Below are 21,307 nucleotides of genomic sequence, written 5' to 3' on the forward strand. Positions count from 1 at the left end.
TATATCATTCTTTTAGTATGCATGTTGTATGTATGTATGTGGCGATGTGAACTGTGATGTAATGTATAATGTGTTGTAAAAAAAAAATTTAAAAAAAGCTGGCTGTTTGCCTGCGCGGAGTGGGAGTTTTGATTTTGAAGTGGTGCCTGTTCTCTATTTATAAACCACATGGCTAGGTCTCAAAGCGACAGAAAGTAGTCCCCAAAAGGAACCCGCAGACGCATGACATCTTTGATGAAAACGTGATTTCATGTGCATAACATTTCATTATGCTATTTTACTTCAGAGAGCGGGTTGTTCGGAACTGATCGTTTGTACCGTCGTGTTAGTTCATCGGAACGTCTTTAGCCAGTTGTTGTTTATTTGCATCTCTTTGGACCACTGGGACAATTTACATCAGAACTCATATCAGAACTTGCGCAGACAGCATAGCTTTTTCCCCCTCACGTTTTGAACAAAAGCGCGGAGAGTGGCGGCGAATTTCCATTAAGCCTTGACAGACCATGACGAACGAATGACGCCGCGACCGATTTCCTGTATAGGGGCCGCTTTGCAGACATGAAAAAAGACCCGTATGACTCTCGTTGCACGTATCTATATGAATCTTTTTTAGGGCTGTCTTTGATCTGAGCAGTTCACGACATCGCACTGCTTTTGAAGCTTACAACTCAGCCCCTTTGTAAACCGACAGCCGTGTGCATGTTCCTAATGGGAAGATGGAGAGGCTTGGACGACTGGGTGATCTGTAACTCCACTCTCGGCCAAGCGTAATCGCCGACGTCAATCTTTTCTTTGCGTGTCAATATTGGAGAAGGGTTTCTCGCAGGCTTATTCCCCACAGAATCTTTGCAAGGCTTCTCTGGGCCATGAGGATGGCTAGGCCTTGCGCACGAAAGAAGCCTGGCAAATTCTCTTCGGAGGTGTCAGACCTTTGATTAGTTGTGACGAAATTAGTTTCTTTTAATACTGGCGTCTCCAGGGCTTTTTCTTTTTTTGAAGCCTTTTTTGATATGGAGATTATTTTTCATTCTCGTTTGTTTGTTGTGTTTTCTTGCTTGTGTTCTTTAATTACTTCTTACGTTGGGAGTGGGAGCTTGCACATCCGTGGTTTAGAGGATAAAGGGCATTCAGAGCATGTGAACCTTTCGCAGTAGTCCCTTTTTAATTTTTTAGGTGGGCGGGCTAGGAAAGGAGGGCTCAGAAACGTTCCTTGTTTTCAAGCCCTTGACAAAATGATTGTTGGATCTGTTGGCAATGCACTTTCAACGTATGTCTTAGCGAAGGGCCAGGCGTCATCCGTTTTCTATGGAACAGAATTGCTGACGTTGTTCTGTTGGAAAGAACATGCAGACAGAGTCGGTGTGTATGTGTGTGTGTGTGTGTGTGTGTGTGTGTATGTGTGTGTGTGTGTGTGTGTGTGTGTGTGTGTGTGTGTGTGTGAACATGTGTGTGTGTGCGACAGTTGCATGCATGCATTAGCCAGCCCGTTCCTTTTATTCTCTAAAGCATTTACGCTTGGAATCCACGGCTTCTTTTCCAGACCCATGAAACCCTCTATGTTCGTCTGTGCATGGAGCCCATAGCAATGTCTTGTTTTCACTCAAGTGTCTGTCTCTCCTGGACTAACCTCTTTATTTCCAGGTTGTCTTTGTGGCGTCTTCTATCGTAACTTTGTGTACATTTATGTAACATGATGTATTCCTGTCTTTTGTCTTGCTGTCAGGTATCTGACGCTGTTGAATTGCTGTTAGCAACAGATATGTCTTACTAGATTTGAACATTTACTGTCTTTTGTTCGCTCAAGTGGGTCGAACGTTAAACCTATGTACGTGACAGAATCGTAATTATGACTAGAAAAGTACCACACAGATATATGCTATTGTTGCTGTGTTTACAGTGGCGAGACTTGTGTACCACACTGTGCATTTATTACGTAGAACAACACATGTGCAACTTTAAAGATGATGTTCAAAGGGTGTGTTTGCTTGTGGTTTGCAACTGAACTTGTGTCTTTGATACAGACTTAATTGTAATTTTTAGTGTACAATGGTTACCGAAACACGTTTGAAAAGTAATACCATCTTCTTTATTAAATCAAATTTTACACCAAAGGGACGTACGGACGTATTTCAGGGTAAAAAAGGTATTATCAGAAGAAAAGCAAGACAATGTTAAATGTGTGTCATTCGAGAGTAGCCTTGGCTATTCTACGTGTAAATGTAACAAATGTTCGTTTCGTCTTTTCAATTCAAGATGTGTCATGTCAGCAATAAAGAAAAGTAATGTAATACTTGTGTGTCGTTTTGGAGTACTATTAAGTATTCTATCTGAACATGTAAATGTACCTGATGGATGTTTCGTCTTTTCATTTCAAGTTTTGTCAAATGTCTGAAGCCAGCATAGCTGCTACTGTACTTTGTGTAGCGTGATTCTGTACTTTGTGTAGCGTGATTCTGTATTGGTCTTGTGTTCTCTCTTCTCTTTTCTGCTCGCGACTGCTTAGCGACCCCGCCAGTACATCAGGCAACACCACCACCACTACCAGCACCTCTCTTCAGAAACCTACTACTGACAGGTTACACCCGCCTTTGGTCAGGTGTGTGTACATCGTGGTCTCTGGGCTCTGTCCTTCGGGGCCACCCTGCCTGCCTGCCTGCTGCCAATACCACCTGCTCGAGCCAGTTCTTGCTGCCCCTTTGATGTGTGGTCTTTTGGTTTCCCCCCTCCTCCCCCTTCCTCTTCCTCTCCCTCCCCCCCCCCTCAATCTCCCTCCCCCCCCCCCCCTTCTCCAACTCACTCCCCCCACGCTCTTGTGACTTTTTGTTTGTTTTGGATTAATATTGTGGGATGTAGTCGTTTGTTTCTTGCTTGTGGCCAGACTAATCCTTCATGTTTTGTATTTGATTTTTCTCATTGCAGTTACTTGGTTTTTACTTGTTTGTTGCTGTATTGTACGTGTAGATCCACAGCTGCTACTAACGCCGAGAAAAAAACACGGTATTCTCTTCACTGCTGTAGCGTGTGTACAGGTTTTGTTCCAAACAATATTCTTTGTTTTGTTGACCAGTACTTAAAAGGGATGCATACATAGCATCCTACTGCTTATTTCAGTTGAATGAGGCTTCCGTTGAATGAGGCTTTTAGCCCCAGTAGTAATCCACTATTGATTGAATCTTACTACCATGCAGTACGGATTTCTTGGTTTGCGCTTGTTTCGTTCCTTGGTCGTATTCCAGAGACATGTTACACAGCAATTATTTTGTATTTAGTTTTCTTTAATTTGCAATTTGTGATTTTTCTCAACATACGTTACCCAAATGAAACCTGTGTAGCGTTTGCTCTTTTGGTTGTGTTTAACTTATTAGCATATTTAAATTATTAGCATTTTTAGTCGGAAGCACAAAGCAATACGTTATATATTATCTGCTTTGCATATTCAAGACGCTTACTAACTGTTGACAATGAATTGATGTTTTTTATTGGGTATCGCCGAAAGCAGTGAAGAGAAATCACCAGCATGCTATAGGTAAACAATTGCAAGCATGATGAAAGTGATAACTATTTCGAAGACCTGAGGAAAGTGATAACTATTTCGAAGCATGATGAAAGTGATAACTATTTCGAAGACATGATGATTACTGTTTGCATGCTAGAGTGGAGCCCTGCATTGAAAACCCCGACTCCCTTTTTTAATTTAAGGATAAATTCGTGGTTTGTGAAGGATAAATGATGAGTTTTTTTTGTTTTTGTTTTTAATCCTGAACGTCTGTCTTAGATTTTGTTAACAGTTATAAGACTGTCGACTAATACAATAGTATACAGTAGTGGCCTATAGACTTTTGTGATGTCATTCGTTGACGTCAGTCTTGCCTGCTGCATGTTTTGTCACCCAACACAACTGGCATGGAATGCCGTTTAGAATCAGCTAGGTCCAGCAAAGCATGTTTACAGCACAAGTCTGGCTAGAAGCACAAGCAGCAACTGACATTGCTTGAGCATTTAGTTGCAAGAGTAAAGAGTGGTATAAGGAATACGTCCCTCAATGACGGCATCCAGGACATTCAACCTTTCTGTGATGCTCTTGAATCTCAGAACTTTGGAGTAGATGTGTTTCCAGCACGATTGACAAAGAAGCATATAGTCGGAGCACTGTGCACTTGAATTTTCTAATCGGTTTGACTTTTGCACATCATTTCAGGAGGTGGCTGAGCACTGGTTTTTTCAGCACTGGAGACACGAAGCTGCTTTTTATTCACTCTGTTTTAACTCTTTGTGGACTTCTTTGAATGATATCGGTGCATTTTGACAAAAATGTGCGCAAGAAATGGTCGCCCAGTTTTATCAACGTATCCAAACCACCCTCATCATTGTAAATAGTGTTTGTAGTTTTAATATATTTCATAATACTATGGGCTTTGTATTTACATAAATAATATGAAGTACACTACCTTTACTGGCTGTACTACCATGGCCGGTTTTGGACGCCATAGCCAGTGTCACATTTACTTCATCATCATTCTCATACAAATGACGTCAGCGTCCCACACGTCATGCGATCATACAAAATCTGTGGTCGTAATTGTCAGTGAAAACAGCGCCATCAAAGTATTTATTGACATGGCAGTATGTAATGACTTTCTACTGATATGACATTTCTTACATACTATGTAGATTATTTTCTCACTTTCTCATTGCCATCTGCATATTCATAGTCATTGTAAATGTAGGTTTCATGTATTAACTATCACCTCCATCTTCCCAGTCAATGAAGGTGTCCATTATTCATTGCCATTTGCATCTTCATATTCATATTAGGTTTAACTTATGCATTGCCATCTGGATACTTATTGTCATGTAGGTTCCACGTGTTCATTGCAATCTGAATCTGTATAGTCATGTCAAGTTTCACTTATTCATTGCAATCTCGATACTTATTGTCATGTAGGTTCCACGTATTCATTGCAATCTCAATCTACATTGTCATGTTAGGATTCTCTTACTCACTGTCATCTAATCTTTATTGTCATGGTAGGTTTCACTTATTCATTGCCACCTGCATCGCTATGGTTATTGTAGCGTTCCCTGGGAGCCTGTTTATGTAGTCTCTATTCATTGTGACCGTTCTTGATGAGTGTTTGTCATGCATTTTCCTGTCCACCTGTGTGTTGTGCGTTCAAATAGAGCATGTGCCTGAAATGCATGTCATTTAAGTGTAGTCAGTGAATACTTGATTGCAAATACTACTAAAAAAAACACACACACACACACACACACATACACACACACACACACACACACACACACACACACACACACACACACACACACACACACACACACACACACACACACACAAACACATGCCCACTCACAAGGAAAACTGCAGCAGAAAGCCAAACTCTGAACTCAACCCAAGAGAAGCTAGCACTATAGCAGCAAGAGCAGCTGTGTAGCATGCGAGAGGCTTCAGCTTCGCCGTTTAATTAGGAGCAATATAAAAGAAGTCTGTGCGTCGCCTGCACGTGCTGCAGGACAATTTATCATTGGGCAGTAACAGCAAACAGGTCGCCAGTTCTTGGTGCCACTTCCGAACACTCCTGCTGCCTATCAACCCTTCCTGGAGAACTCTCAGTCCATCTGGTGACTAGGGTTCTATAGCTGGTTCTGTCAATAATAGCTGCGTCATTGGAAAATGGATAAAAAGACGAAAGAAAAGTGGTCGGAAAATTGTGCTCATTTTGAATTGGGCTGTAAAAGAATTGTTCGGAGTTTTAATTATAAGAGACTTGCAGTATCATTTTAACCAGCGTCTTCGACGTCAGACGTCATCATGTTGTTTAGATGATAAAAGCCTTAACGGCAAAGCACAGCCTTTTTGTGTTAGGTATTTACGGTCTTTGTGGCAATCTGCTTAAAGGGACATTGCCCACAAAATACCCCATGCTATGTGACACGATTTCTTTGCTCTGTAACCGACTCAAGTTGTTTTGCAACCTTTGAGATATGAAATGATATTTACACATATCTTTTTTATAACACAAGTGTCAAAAATGGCTCCGAAGGCTTAACAATTCCAAAGCCATAACATGAAATAAAAGAAATGATAACAGACTGTTACAACACACATTTTGGGGACCAATTTTCAAATCTTGAGAAAATTACGGTCAAAAGTCAACGGGCGTCCACAGAAAAACACTGTTAATGTTTGTTTGTTTGTTTGTTTGCTTAACGCCCAGCCGACCACGAAGGGCCATATCAGGGCGGTGCTGCTTTGACATATAACGTGCGCCACACACAAGACAGAAGTCGCAGCACAGGCTTCATGTCTCACCCAGTCACATTATTCTGACACCGGACCAACCAGTCCTAGCACTAACCCCATAATGCCAGACGCCAGGCGGAGCAGCCACTAGATTGCCAATTTTAAAGTCTTAGGTATGACCCGGCCTGGGTTCGAACCCACGACCTCCCGATCACGGGGCGGACGCCTTACCACTAGGCCAACCGTGCCGGTGACTGTTAATGTAAAGCCCACTATGTGTAGCATTACCAGAATAAATGTATTACATTCCAAGACACACTAGAAGTCTGTGTTTTCCATGGGTGGGACTGAAAAATGCCATGAATCCTGAAGAATTGTAAGGGGGGGGGGGGGGTCTGAAGGCCCCCAGACGCTGACGGATTTGTATAATTAACAACCAAAAAACGTCACCACAGACATAACGAATCCGGATTTCCGGAATATACCGGAAGAATCCCACCCAGGTCTCTCTAATCGTGTAGTCTACTCAGTCATACTACACGATATATTTGACGAATACACTGTTATTGGTGGAAAGTGTAACTTTAACCTGCTCAGAGCACACTTCGTGTCCGCGTCTGAGAGTCTGGAATGTTGCTTAGCAACCGACCTGTGGCACGGTAAAAAGAGAAGTCCGTTTTGCTAAAGAGCCATTATTGTATTGGCAAAACGTATTTCCGGCTCTTTTTAGTCTTCGTGGCTTAGTGTCCATAAGGCGTTATGAGCGAATTTTTTTAGAAGATGGATTGAACTTTACAAAGATAATGTTGAAAACAGGGTTCCATGGTAATGCACACAATTTTCTGATACATATGTTCACGAGTTCGTGAAAAGCTGACAAAAAGTAATAACAGAAAACAGAAACAACGTGGAATTATGCTACATTTGTTCAGTATTAAATTGCCAAATACAAGTTGAAACGTATGTGGTTCGAGTCGTGTACGTTGTCAATAAATAGACAAAGATAACACTCGGTGTTCTAAAAGCACCAACAGTTTCTTTTTCTGCATTTACTTAAGAAGGCTTGTGTTCTTATCATGTTTTTATATAGATTTGTTAAAGTAATATCTTAGCTTTTTCTAACAACAGTTATTCGTTCTAATCATTCACCCGCTCAAATACTGATTTAGTGCAACTAACACACATCAATGTGAAACTATTTATGTTTGTATTTCTGCGTTAAAACTGCTTCGTTTTACATGTAATCTACAATACAGCACTGATGAATAAGGGCAAAAATATATTTTCGTGCTGTGGTACTAACAGTCACTTTGTAACCCACCCAGGAATTTCACGTTTATGATTTAAAAGAAGACCAGTAAAAGGATACTGTTTTTTTTTCTCTATTTCGTGTCATAACCACTCAGACGGAAAAAGACTACAGTGTTGAAATTCATAATTTTCACTTCTACAATTATCGCCTTAAAATCGATATAAATACAAGAAGAGAAAATGTGTTTCCGCAAAAAACAAAGGTCATTACTTTTGTAAATCAAAATTGTATAGAAGAGAAAAAAATTACCTGAAAGTAAAAAGATAATCATGGTAGCGCTGTTGCTGATAATGACGATTATGATGCTCAATAAAATTATGTCAGGCTATTCATTATTATTTCGCTCTGGTTTTATAAGGCAAACCCAGCACTAGAATTTGTTTTGAGTTTACATGTTTGGTAACAGTTTGTTGCAGTTGGTCACAATGAGTTTGTCTTTTGTAGAGGTCATAGACGGTTTCTTCATCTGGTTTCACATTCCACCCATCTTTTGATCCTACTTCTTGTTTTTTTTCCCATCACGTATGGTCGGTAGATTCACACTCAGAAAAACGTTTGCGTTGTCGGGTTTTGGTAATCGTTCTGTGTTGGTACTCTTGGTCACACACACGCACACGCACACACACACGCACACACACACACACACACATACACACACACACACACACACACACACACACACACACACACACACGCACACACACACACGCACACTCACACACACTTTTCCATCGCATCCCTCTTTTCTTTTTTTTGTCACTCAGAAAGTTTGGTTTGTCTTCTCATCATTCTGTCGCATATGTCCATAATTTCTTTAAATTGTCCCAACATTAAGTATCATGCAGAACGTTCCTCTAAGCAGTAAGACACACGCGATAATTACCAGTCATAGATGCCATAATTTCCATTGCGTGAAGATCTGATTCCACCATCATCAGAACGATAGGCTACGAACTTGTTTTGTGTACAAACAATACTATCACATCTCCAACATCTATCATGAGCGATACAACAAAAAAGCGAATCGAATTTTCTCCAACCAGATCCCTTCAAAAAAATACATCGTCAAGGACGACCCGATGATCTTCACATGCAACCTTGAACTTGACCTTGACCCAATTCGTTCTTGATCACTCCCTGACCTGACCTACTTTCCTCTTTGCAGACGACTATGCGACGAGGACGACGAGCTGAGCGAGGTCGAGCCGGACGCCGTGCCCACGGAGGTGCGCGACTGGCTGGCCTTGACCTTCACCCGGTCCATGTCCAATATGAAGAGGAGAGGGGAGGAGAAGCCTCGGTTCAGGTCCGTGGCCCACGCCATCCGTGCCGGCATCATGGTGGACAGGTCAGTGGGGGAAAAAAGAAAACAAAAAAAGGTGGTGAAGGTTTTGATGGATTGGGGGAATGTGTGTGTCTTTGAGAGATAGCGTGTGTCATTGTGTGTGGGGGCGGTGGGTGGTGGGGATGAGGGGGGAGGGAGTGATTGTGGGTGAGGGTGAATGTGTGTGTTCGTGTGTGTTTGTGTGTGTGTGTGTGTGTGTGTGTGTGCGTGTGTGTGTGTGTGTGTGTGTGTGTGTGTGTGTGTGTGTGTGTGTGTGTGTGTGTTGCTTGGGGGGGGGGAGGAGTTGGTTAGTACGATGCGAGTACGGCGAAGGCAAGGGGAATGGGATTGGAGAGAGTGTATGGTTTTGTTTGGGGGAAAAGTGCGTCTGGGGTGGTAAATGGTTTGTTTTAGGAAGGATCGGCAGTGTCATTGTGCATTAGTGTATCTCTTGGATGGGGGTGGGGTGAGGTTAATCTGAGTGTTTTGAACTTGAAAGAATGAAAGCATGCACAGACCAATGTGCCATTTAGACGTCTCGGTTTTCGTGGTGTCGCGCATTCGAACGAAGATTTCAAGTTGGTGAAAGCCAGCTAGCATTACCCAACAGGAGAAAAATCAGAAGCAGAAGCCAACATTAGTATTATTGTTATGTTGTACTTTCTGTATTTGTGTGTGTGCTTGACTCCCAACAGTAACCCGTGTAAATGACAAAGATTATCCATTTGTAGTAAACGCTGTTAAAATGTGCCAGTGTCAGATTCCGTAAGAAAGCTAAGTCCACATAGCATGTTACTACATGAAACAGGGCGGGGATGTAGCTCAGTCGGTAGCGCGCTGGATTTGTATCCAGTTGGCCGCTGTCAGCGTGAGTTCGTCCCCACGTTCGGCGAGAGATTTATTTCGCAGGGTCAACTTTGTGTGCAGACTCTCCTCGGTGTCCGAACACCCCCGTGTGTACATGCAAGCACAAGACCAAGTGCGCACGAAAATGATCCTGTAATCCATGTCAGAGTTCGGTGGGTTATAGAAACACGAAAATACCCAGCATGCTTCCTCCGAAAGCGGCGTATGGCTGCCTAAATGGCGGGGTAAAAACGGTCATACACGTAAAAGCCGTGGGAGTTTCACCCCATGAACGAACAAACAAACAAACAAACAAACAAACTACATGAAACCGTCCCAACAGTGTAGCGATTTCACATGAGTGACTACCTACATTCTGCCTTGAATCTGCTGGAGGCAACACTAAAGCTGGTTTCTAGCTGGTAAAACATGTTTTAATCGCGCCAGCGTCGGGCATAAAACCGAAACATTCTAATAGTCAATGGATCATGCGGAGAGTGCACACCATTTCCAGTTGAAAGCACAGTTGCCCAGAAACAGACGGAGAGCTCTATCCCATTGTACTAAAAGCGCTCAGCCCCTGAATAATTCAGTTCTGAAGTCCATTTCTCTCTCTCTCTCTGATTTACAGCAACTAAGTGACGGGCTCACCCCTGAGTCCTCTTAGTCTTTCATCCTCGAGGGGAAAGTGTTTGGCGAAAGTGTCCTATCTTCATTAAAACTCTATGCACAGGTACAGATCAAGCGGAGCAACCCTCATTGTTAAATTCGGACATCAGTCGCTAGAAAGCGTGCATAGCCCTGGAGTTTGACTACGTGGCCTGCTCAGTGAAACCATGGCCACTGTTTACATAATGGACACACACAAAAACATACGCGCTTCCGGCATTGACGTTGAAGGTCGGCGTCACGCGGAAGTGCTGATTTTAAGTTGTGTTCTTCCGAGAAGAGTACTAGTGGGTTGCCAGTGAGAGGTTGGCGTGCTCAGTCAGTCGTCGCCGTAGGCAAAGTGTGTCCCGCCAAACAGATATAGATAACAAATAGCGGCAATCTACACACCGTAGTCCTGTCGCCTGGTCCATCTAACGTTTGTGTTTGCTTCTAATTGGTCGTTGCCATGGCTTCATGCCTAGCGACGCAGCTAATGAGCGCGTGCAGGGGTACTTGACTTATTTATGTCGTGCAAAATGGCGGAAAGCATCTGATTATAGAACCATACCCCAAAACAGGGCAAGTTTAGGCGTGTTGCTTTTTTTTGCAGCGAGCTTTTTGGTCCCTTAGTCCGGACCACACGTTGTAAGTGGAATTTGTGTGGCACAAATTTTGATTTAAGCCGGGTTTTTAGCATGTGTGTTGCCTTCGTTTCTCTTCACCTATTAGGACTGGCTCGTGTGAGTTTCTAACTAGTGAGACGTGTCAGACTGACCTGATAGAAAGAGTCGGATGACGTCAGTCCTGACGTCCGCATTCATTTTCGTTGTTTGCTTGGTTTATTTTTCGCTTTCCCTTCTTCATTTTCTGCCGAACAACAGTTCATTATACAAATCTAGACAACACCAACTTTCAGTTTCCAAAGTTCGAAAGAGTCATTTCTCGGTTAGACTATCTTTCCATGACAGATACTGCTGTTAAAAAACTGTACGAAACGTGTGTACAGTACATAATACAAATAGCACGTGCAACTTCGTTGACGATGGCTTCGCACGCAATAGACGATTCCTCCCAGTGTCTCCTTTGTTTTCAGACCATTTCCTTCCAGGGCTTTGGTCCAACGAGAAAAATCGATACTAAAGTCATTGCAGGAAGAACAGAATAGGGCACTCTCCCACCGACTAATAGAGAGATGTGGAATTCTGGTTGATACTACCTCTCTTCGCGGCTTCTAGCAGCATAGTGTGTGCTGACGTCATTCCAATTACGTATGGGAGCATGTGGCGATAATGGCAACCTTGAGGGTATTGTCGTCGTTAATGAATATAAAGGAAGGAAGGATAGTGGTGTACGTTGTACTCCCTAGTGATACGGTGCGGGAGTGTGATATGGGTTGTTGTGTTGACAAATCAGTAAACAAGATCCACACAAGGACTGGGTGGCCGAGTGGTAACGCACTTGCGCTCGGAAGCGAGAGGTTGCGAGTTCGACCCTGGGTCAGGGCGTTGGCAGTTTTCTCCCCCCTTTCCTAACCTAGGTGGTGGGTTCAAGTGCGAGTCTTTCAGATGAGACAACAAACCGAGGTCCCTTCGTGTACACTACATTGGGGTGTGCACGTTAAAGATCCCACGATTGACAAAAGGGTCTTTCCTGGCAAAATTGTATAGGCATAGATAAAAATGTCCACCAAAATACCCGTGTGACTTGGAATAATAGGCCGTGAAAAGTAGGATATGCGCCGAAATGGCTGCGATCTGCTGGCCGATGTGAATGCGTGATGTATTGTGTAAAACAAATTCCATCTCACACGGCATAAATAAATCCCTGCGCCTTAAATATGTGCGCGATATAAATTGCATAAAATAAAAAAAATAAAAAATAAATAAATCCCTGCGCTTAGAACTGTACCCACGGAATACGCGCGATATAAGCCTTATATTGATTGATTGACTTATAGCGAGTGTTCTACTTACTGCTACAGTACAGTTTGGAAAGTGACAGTTTATCCTAAACACACCCATTTCACCTCGTTCATCGTCCCCCACGATAAAAAAAAAACACCAAGTTTTTGATTAAAGAAAGAGGGGGGGGGAGAAATGAGCGAGCTGCAAGCATGTCTATCGGCCGACTCACGCTCGTCACTTCCGCCAACAAAGCAGTCCAAATATTCTGTTCAAAAAGGGGACGATGCAATCAGAGCAACAATGAGAATACCACCAGTAATGTAACGACGTTGGGAAACGATGGCACCCCCGTCCACTTCACGACATAGTCTAACTCAATAACAAAACAAAAAAAACAAAAACAAAAATACAATTCTCTGAGCAGACGTTACCAGTCATCACCATTATCACCATCGTCATCGTCTTAATCGTCATCATCATCATCATCATCATCATCATCATCATCGTCGTCGTTCGTGATAGTTTGCATCTAAACCCGTTTTCTCTCGATATATGATCACTGCGAGGGTAGTACTATCAATGGGGTGGGACAGAAGAGGGAAACAGAAATGATGGGTTGAGTGCAAAGCGCTAAGGATCTCAAAAGAGGGTGCGGGGGGCTGTTGGATGCAGTAAGCTGACCATGAACTGGGTGAAGGATTCGAACCCTGTGCACGCTGTCCAGTGGTGGTTGACCGGTGTAATCCAACAGCTTTGGCAGCCTAAACCTTTGCGGAAATGGACGCGGCCGCTTTCCCTGCCGCGCTTGCCTATAAGCGGGCCGGGCGACTTTACCAAGGTGTGTGCTAGACGATATTGAAGCGCAGAAGTTGATGCTGTTGACAAAGGAAAACACAGGGAACGGGGGATGTGGGAGGGAGTGCAACGGAACGAGGGAAAGGCGGCGGAGGGGGGGGGGGTAATTAGTAGATAAAGGACTAGCTTGCATAGTGAAAAAGACGTGTGTCAGTGTGTGAATGTGTGTGGGGGGGGAGGGGGGTGGCGGAGGGATCTTCTTCTTCTTCTGCGTTCGTGGGCTGAAACTCCCACGTACACTCGTGTTTTTTGCACGAGTGGAATTTTACGTGTATGACCGTTTTTTACCCCGCCATTTAGGCAGCCATACGCCGTTTTCGGAGGAAGCATGCTGGGTATTTTCGTGTTTCTATAACCCAACGAACTCTGACATGGATTACAGGATCTTTTTCGTGCGCACTTGGTCTTGTGCTTGCGTGTACACACGGGGGTGTTCGGACACCGAGGAGAGTCTCGCCGAACATGGGGACGAACTCACGCTGACAGCGGCCAACTGGATACAAATCCAGCGCGCTACCGACTGAGCTACATCCCCCCCCCCCCCCCACGTGGCGGAGGGATAGGGGGTCGGCACGGGCGAGTGTGTGTTTGTGTGTGTGTGTGTGTGTGTGTGTGTGTGTGTTTGTGTGTGTGTGTGTGTTTGTGAAAATGTGTGTGTGTGTGTGTGTGTGTGTGTATGCGTACGTGCGTGTGTGTGTGTGTGTGTGTGTGTGTGTGTGTGTGTGTGTGTGTTTGTGTGTGTGTTTGCGTGTGTGTGTGTTTGCGTGTGCGTATGTGCATGCGTACAGGCATGAACGCAGATGTTAGTGTTTGTAAAAATGTGTACTGCAAAGGGCCAACAGCCTCCATGCCTGCTTAACACGACGTGGGGATTATTTGTACAGGATATACCGGCGGATGTCCAGTTCCGCAGGCCTACACGTTCCTCCACCTGTCTTGTTATTGCTAAAGGTAAGAGTCAGTGACTTCTTGACCAGTGCATGACTCGCTTACCTTGATGGGGTCAACTACATCGTCAGCATTTGCGATAGTCGACAGGTACTTGACACGGGGAGGTTTGGGGCTGGGGATGTCGATTATAGACAAACCTGACTGTAAAGACCCCCCCACAGGACCGATCAAAAGTGGTCGTCACAGACAGGATTTTTTTTTTATTTTTTAGAACACATTGTTGGTGATCTTTCGGGGTGGTTGTAATGGGCAGGTGGTCGTTATTGAGAAGTTGTCGCCAAGGCAGGTTTTACTATACTACTATAGAGTAGTCTACACCAAGCCCGCCCCCCCTCCCCCCTCCGTCCCAGTTTCATGTAACTGCGCGACAGTCAGTACAGGGTAACAACTCAGTCTGTAAGGTGGGGTGCAGCATTGGTTTGCAGACTGCCTTTGTTCTTGTGCGGTTTTGTTCTTTACTCCACGCAAAACATCCCCAAATGTCCACAGGAACTGTCTTCTTGCTCCCCTCTCCCTTCTACCCCCTTCCACTCCCCTCCTATCCCGTTCCCTCCCTCTGCCCCCCCCCCCCCCCCCCCACTTCCAAACAAAAGAGGTTTTTTTTTCAATTTTCGACAAGCAACTGTTCTTGTCTTTAATAAGCGTGATCTGTTGAGACTGGGGTATGATCAAATGATAACGGTAAAGTTATGACATGCATGTGGCATTCACCACAACTCACACCCAACACACGAGACCGTCACAACCAACCCTTTACCCACCCTCTTTTCGTTCTTCTTCAGAACCTAGACGACTGGTCTTTCAACGTGTTCTCCGTCAACGAAGCGTCGGAGAACCACGCCCTCAAGTTCGTGGGTTACGAACTGCTGCAGAAGTACGACCTCATCACCAAGTTCAAGATCAACACGACGGTCCTGGACAGCTTCCTGTACGCCCTGGAGGCGGGCTACAGCAAGTACAAGAACCCCTACCACAACCTGGTGCATGGGGCTGACGTGGCGCAGACTGTCCACTACGTTCTCTCACAGAGTCATCTAGCTGTGAGTGTTTTTATAGTGTGTGTGTGTGTGTGTGTGTGTGTGTGTTATTGTGGTCGGTGTGTGTGCGTGGGACTGACGTGGTGCAGACTGTCCACTGCGTTCTCTCACAGAGTCATCTAGCCGTTAGTGTTATTTTAGTGTGTGGGTGTTATTGTGGTCGGTGTGTGTGCGTGGGGCTGACGTGGTGCAGACTGTCCACTACGTTCTCTCACAGGCGGCACCCCTCACAGGGTCATCTAGCGGTGAGTATTAGTGTTAGTGTGAGAGTGTGTGTATGTGTTAATGTGTATGTGTGTGTGTGTGTGGAGGGGGTGGGGGGTGATGGCGCAATAGGGCTACATCAAGTTTGGCAACCCATCTTCAAAGTGGGTCCATGACTGTGTAAGTTTAGATTTGTTCACCTTTTAAGAAAAATATAATAAACTTTATCAAAGCTAATGCAAATGAAACATGAATGAATCGCATATTGTCCTTTCAGAATCATCTGCAGAAAAAAAAGGTGTTCGCAGAAGCTATCTAATAAGTGGATGTTTCTTTTTTACATTTAGTCAAGTTTTGACTAAATGTTTTAACATAGAGGGGGAATCGAGACGAGGGTCGTGGTGTGTGTGTGTGTGTGTGTGTGTGTGTGTGTGTGTGTGTGTGTGTGTGTGTGTCTGTGTCTGTGTGTGTGTGTCTGTGTGTGTGTCTGTGTCTGTGTATGTGTGTGTGTGTGTGTTTAGAGCGATTCAGAGTAAACTACTGGACCGATCTTTATGAAATTTGACATGAGAGTTCCTGGGTATGATATCCCCAGACTTTTTTTCATTTTTTGGATTAATGTCTTTGATGACGTCATATCCGGCTTTCTGTGTGTCTCTCTCTCTGATTCTCACACCCTCATTTTTCAATCAAATTGATTGAAAGTTTTGTAAAGCAATCTTCGACGAAAGCCGGACTTCACTTTGCATTTCAGCTTGGTGGCTTAAAAATTAATTGATGACATTGGTCATTAAAAATCTAAAAATTGTAATTAAAATAATCTTTTTATAAAATGATCCAAAATTACGTTCATCGTATTCTTCATCATTTTCTGATTCCAAAAACATATAAATTGTTATATTCGGATTAAAAACAAGCTCTGAAAATCAAAAATATAAAAATTATTATCAAAATAAAATTTCTGAAATCGATTTAAAAACAATTTCATCTTATTCCGTGTCGGTTCCTGATTCCAAAAACATATATATATATATGATATGTTTGGGTTAAAAACACGCTCAGAAAGTTAAAACGAAGAGAGGTACAGAAAAGCGTGCTATATGCTGCACAGCGAAACCACTACCGCGCTAAACAGGCTCATCAGTTTCACTGCGTTTTGCACGAGCGGCGGACTATGGTCATTGTGAAAAAATGCAGTGCGTTCAGTTTCATTCTGTGAGTTTCACAGCTTGACTAAATGTAGTAATTTCGCCTTACGCGACTTGTTTTGTTTTTTGTTTTGCTTGTCGATTTTTTTCTCTCGGGTACGGGTTTGCTCATGACCTACCTGACGGGACCCACGACTCGTTACATTTCTTGACTCAGATTCCTTTGACATTTCTACTCTCACTGAGTTGATAGCACCGAGAAGCTCCGACGAAATAAGACGGGAAACTGGACTATAGATTTTGTGTTTGCATTTCAAGCTTTATAATTCCGCACCGGTATAAAATATACTGCACACAACACGAAGGAAATTGCCATTGCACAGACCAAGGTCTTTAATCCATACAGATAATGAATAGGGAGAGGAGATAAGTTTCCGGTATCACATCCATCCATCAACAATGCAAATTCGTGTCCATTCCCTTTTTTCAGCTTCAGTTCTGTACCCTAATGAGGGCGGGATATGCAAATGGATCGAGATTACTTTTCGATTTTTCTCCAGCGTTTCTTGCATGTTGTATCTGAAACAACATCATTCGCTGATTGAGGATTGGCGTGGTGGTGATGGTAGTGGTGGTGGTGGTTGCGTGTGTGTGTGTGTGTGTGTACGTGGTTGTGTGTATGTGTGTGTGTGTGTGTGTGGTTGTGTGTGTATGTGTGTGTGTGTGGTTGTGTGTGTATGTGTGTGTGTGTGGTTGTGTGTGTATGTGTGTGTGTGTGGTTGTGTGTGTGTGTGTGTATGGCTGTGTGTGTATGGCTGTGTGTGGTGTTGCGTGAGTGTGTGCGTGAAAGAAGAATACAGCTGAGAGAAAGAGAGCAAGGCAGAGCTTGAGTAAAGATGGATAGAAGGAAGAAGACATACCCTGAAAACGAGTTAATGGTGAATTTGAGTGGAAATTGTCAGGCTCTCAGATGTATTCTAATACACAAAGGGAAGTAAGCACTCTAAATGCATACGACATGTGTAATAGAGTAGGTGAACGTTATTCCGAACCAGTCTCCTGGCACCTGAGAGAATAAGCCAGCATTGAAATGAACAAACGACTTCCATCCTCACATGATCATTTTAATTAATAATATTCATGTCAACGGAGTGGATTGAACGGCAACCATTTTTGCTATGCCAAAAAGAGATCAGCATGAGTGCGTTCAGATGAATGTATGCATGCAAAAATGTTATTTATTAGATATGCTCACACAAATCAAAGCTTCCTTTAACTTTGAGTGTTTGCATGTGTGTGTTGCAGCATTGGCTGACGGACCTGGAAGTCTTGGCTACCATCATCGCTGCCTTGATCCACGACTTCGAACACACGGGCACAACCAATAACTTCCACATCAACACAGCGTGAGTATGGCTTGTTGATGGCTATTTTCTGGTATGATTAATAGGCGTATTTTGGGGGTACCGTGAGCGTGTGTATTCAGTAGTCAAATATCCTCCAAAAGCGGTGTATGGCTGCCTAAATGGCGGGGTAAAAACGGTCATACACGTACAAATCCACTCGCGCAAAAACACGAGTGTACTTGGGAGTTTCAGCCCACGAACGCAGACAAAGAAGAAGAAGTAGTCAAATAAGTAGGATATTTGGTCTTAATTGTTATACCCCTGCGTAAAGACCGTATGATTTTGGTTTAAGGCCGTCCAATGTTGTTTTAAGACCATCGTCCAATGTTAGGCCACGGGGTAGTTGGTCATAACAGGACAACCTTTGATTGTTTTAACGAGTCCAAGACGTTGCTTTCTCCGGCATTCTGGGTATAACATCTGTAAATTGGTCATCCTTTTTGCGGCCTCTCATTGTATACATTTAAAAGAATATTTATTTCAGGTTTCAATGCGAAGGGTGGGGGGAGGTGGGGGGGCATGGGCGATGTTGCAATGCAAGGGGATGAAAACGCAGTATACTCTATATCATGCAAACCTTCCGTTGTCTAGGTCGAGTGTCAAATTGAAATACGTCCTGCAACCGAAAAACTGTACATTTGATCAACGAGTAAACGTCCGGACAGCAGACACAGTATTTTGCAATCTCTCTCTCTCTCTCTCTCTCTCTCTCTCTCTCTCTCTCTCTCTCTCTCTCTCTCTCTCTCTCTCTCTCTCTCTCTCTCTTCTCTCTTCTCTCTCTCTCTCTCTCTCTCTCTCTCTCTCTCTCTTTCTCTCTCTCTCTCTTTCTTTTTTCTCTATGACGTACATGATTTATCGATTGGCTCTCGTGCCGTGGGACTGTCCCCAAGGGAGGAATACAAACTGGATCCATTGTCTTGCAGGACGTAGGAAATATGAAGTGAATCTGAATTGAACTTTCCTGTCACAGCAGTTGGTGTGCACTTAGCCACCGCCTTTTTAATGTACATCGAACTCGTGCGATCCGGGATGATTCAGTTTAATATAGGTCGCACGATGAATTTGATCATTCGTGCGGTTTGATGGGGTTTATGTCTGTCTCTGTTTGTCTGTATGTCTGTCTCTCTTTCTTTCATGCAGCTCTCTCTAACTTTATTCCCAAATGAAAGGTATAACTATGTCAAAGTAATTTTGTAATTTTTGAGTTCTCCTTAGGTAATTCCTTAAATGCACATTGTGTTGCATTCCATACAATGTATTTCTGTATTTTATATGATTGAATTTATATTTTGTATGTGCGTCTGTCTTTATGTGTTGTATAAAGGACAGGTTGGAAGAATAGGCTTTGCCCAAAACCTTATCCTTCTGTAATAAAGTTCTGAGTTTGAGTCTGAGTCTCTTGCTCTCTCTCTCATTCTCATTCTCTCTCTGTGTGTCTCTCTCTCATTCTCATTCTCTCTCTCTCTCTCTCTCTCTCTCTCTCTCTTTCTTGCTCTCTCTCTTGCTCTCTCTCTCTCTCATTCTGATTCTCTCTCTTTCTTTCTTGCTCTCTCTCTCTCTTGCTCTCTCTCTCTCTTATTCTGATTCTCTCTCTGTCTCTCTGTCTCTCTCTCTCTCTTCCTTGCTCTCTCTCTTGCTCTCTCTCTCTCTCATTCTGATTCTCTCTCTTTCTTTCTTGCTCTCTCTTGCTCTCTCTCTCTCTTATTCTGATTCTCTCTCTGTCTCTCTGTCACTGTCTCTGTCTCTCTCTGTCTCTGTCTCTCTCTGTCTCTCTCTGTCTCTCTCTCTTTCTTGCTCTCTCTTGCTCTCTCTCTCTCATTCTGATTCTCTCTCTTTCGTTCTTGCTCTCTCTCTCTCTCTTGCTCTCTCTCTCTTATTCTGATTCTCTCTCTCTCTTTCTCTCTCTCTCTCTTTCTCTCTCTCTTTCTCTTTCTCTCTCTCTCTCTCTCTCTTTCTCTCTCTGTCTCTCTCTCTCTCTGTCTCTCTCTCTGTCTCTCTTTGTCTTTGTCTCTCTCTGTCTCTCTCCGTCTCTGTCTCTCTCTCTGTCTGTCTCTCCCTCTGTCTCTCTCTCTCTCTCTCTCTCTCTCTCTCTCTCTCTCTCTCTCTCTCTCTCTCTCTCTCTCTCTCTCTCTCTCTCTCTCTCTCTCTCTCTCTCTCTCTCTCTCTCTCTCTCTCTCTCTCTCTTTATTGCCTTCCACGCCACCAATAAGCCGTCCCAACCCTCACCCACCTTGCGTGAGTTTGATCTCCGTGCCGAGAAGAAGCAGAGCAGCACTTTACTGTGTTTTGGGTTTGCCATAATCTCATTTATTGACTTGGACGCCACAGTGCAAAAGGGTTGCTGGGTAGTTTTTTAGCGTAGCAACAGGCCTTAACCCAGTTAGATTTTTTCGACCCTCTGACCCACTTTTTTCACTAAATGAGGAGCTGACATTTGTCATCTGCAATTAAAAAAAGAGGGTCAAACAGCAGAAGTATGGCCGTTTCCAATGGAGTGTTACACTGCGGTTTCGAATCATCATCGATAATGTGAAAGTTTTGTTTTTTTAAATATAGTACTATGGTCCTCAAAAGTAAGCATACACAATTATCAGATATGTCTGTGTTCATAGGCGTGTCCTGTCTCTCTCTCTCTCTCTCTCTCTCTCTCTCTCTCTCTCTCTCTCTCTCTCTCTCTCTCTCTCTCTCTCTCTCTCTATCTCTCTCTCTCTCTTTCTCTCGCTCTCTCTCTCTCTCTCTCTCTCTCTCTTCCTTGCTCTCTCTCTTGCTCTCTCGCTCTCATTCTGATTCTCTCTCTTTCTTTCTTGCTCTCTCTCTTGCTCTCTCTCTCTCTTGTCATTGTCATTGTCATTGTCTCTCTCTCTCTCTCTCTCTCTCTCTCTCTCTCTCTCTCTCTCTCTCTCTCTCTCTATCTCTTGTCCATTGCATGGTATTCTCTCTATTATCCGTTATGGAGCGGTTAGTTGTGTCAGGCTCTCTTTCGTCAAGCTGTTGTAATGATTCTGCTATATCACTATGCCAACACGTAGCTTCACGATGCTAGCACCTGGATTTGATTGGGATAGAAAACAGCGGGAGATCTTATTCAGGTGGACCTGCTTTCGTTCACAGTGTTTCATCTGAAGCCAATGTCCAGTTTTCGTAACGTTTAGTGTGCACAGCTTTTTTTTTCTCGAGATGTAATGATCGAGTACGGACTGGTCGCAACTCAGCATGTGCTAAAGGGTTGTGAAAGAGTGAACGACGTTAAACACCAAATAAAGAAAGAAAGAAAGAAAGCACCGTGTGTATAGGTAATGCGTGAGTAAAAGTGTGAATCAGCTCTTTTAACCTATACGCTGACATAGTTGCATTGTGTTGTTGATTATGGAATATTGAATTATATCATAAGAAGAAGAAGAACAAGA

The 21,307-nt window shown here is 43.6% G+C and overlaps 1 protein-coding gene across 1 annotated transcript; it reads left to right on the forward strand.

The window, feature by feature from the left end:
- Positions 1 to 716: 716 nt before the first annotated feature.
- On the forward strand, positions 717 to 17,987 carry LOC138954540 (dual specificity calcium/calmodulin-dependent 3',5'-cyclic nucleotide phosphodiesterase 1A-like). The gene is made up of 6 exons (XM_070326357.1): positions 717 to 745; positions 2,447 to 2,596; positions 8,740 to 8,922; positions 14,039 to 14,105; positions 14,888 to 15,145; positions 17,800 to 17,987. The coding sequence occupies exons 1-6, from the start codon at positions 717 to 719 to the stop codon at positions 17,902 to 17,904; spliced, it is 792 nt and encodes a 263-aa protein (XP_070182458.1). The 3' UTR covers positions 17,905 to 17,987.
- The last annotated feature ends 3,320 nt before the right edge of the window (positions 17,988 to 21,307 follow it).

Source organism: Littorina saxatilis, unplaced genomic scaffold, assembly GCF_037325665.1.
Source record: "Littorina saxatilis isolate snail1 unplaced genomic scaffold, US_GU_Lsax_2.0 scaffold_1231, whole genome shotgun sequence".
Classification (NCBI taxonomy): Eukaryota; Metazoa; Mollusca; class Gastropoda; order Littorinimorpha; family Littorinidae; genus Littorina; species Littorina saxatilis.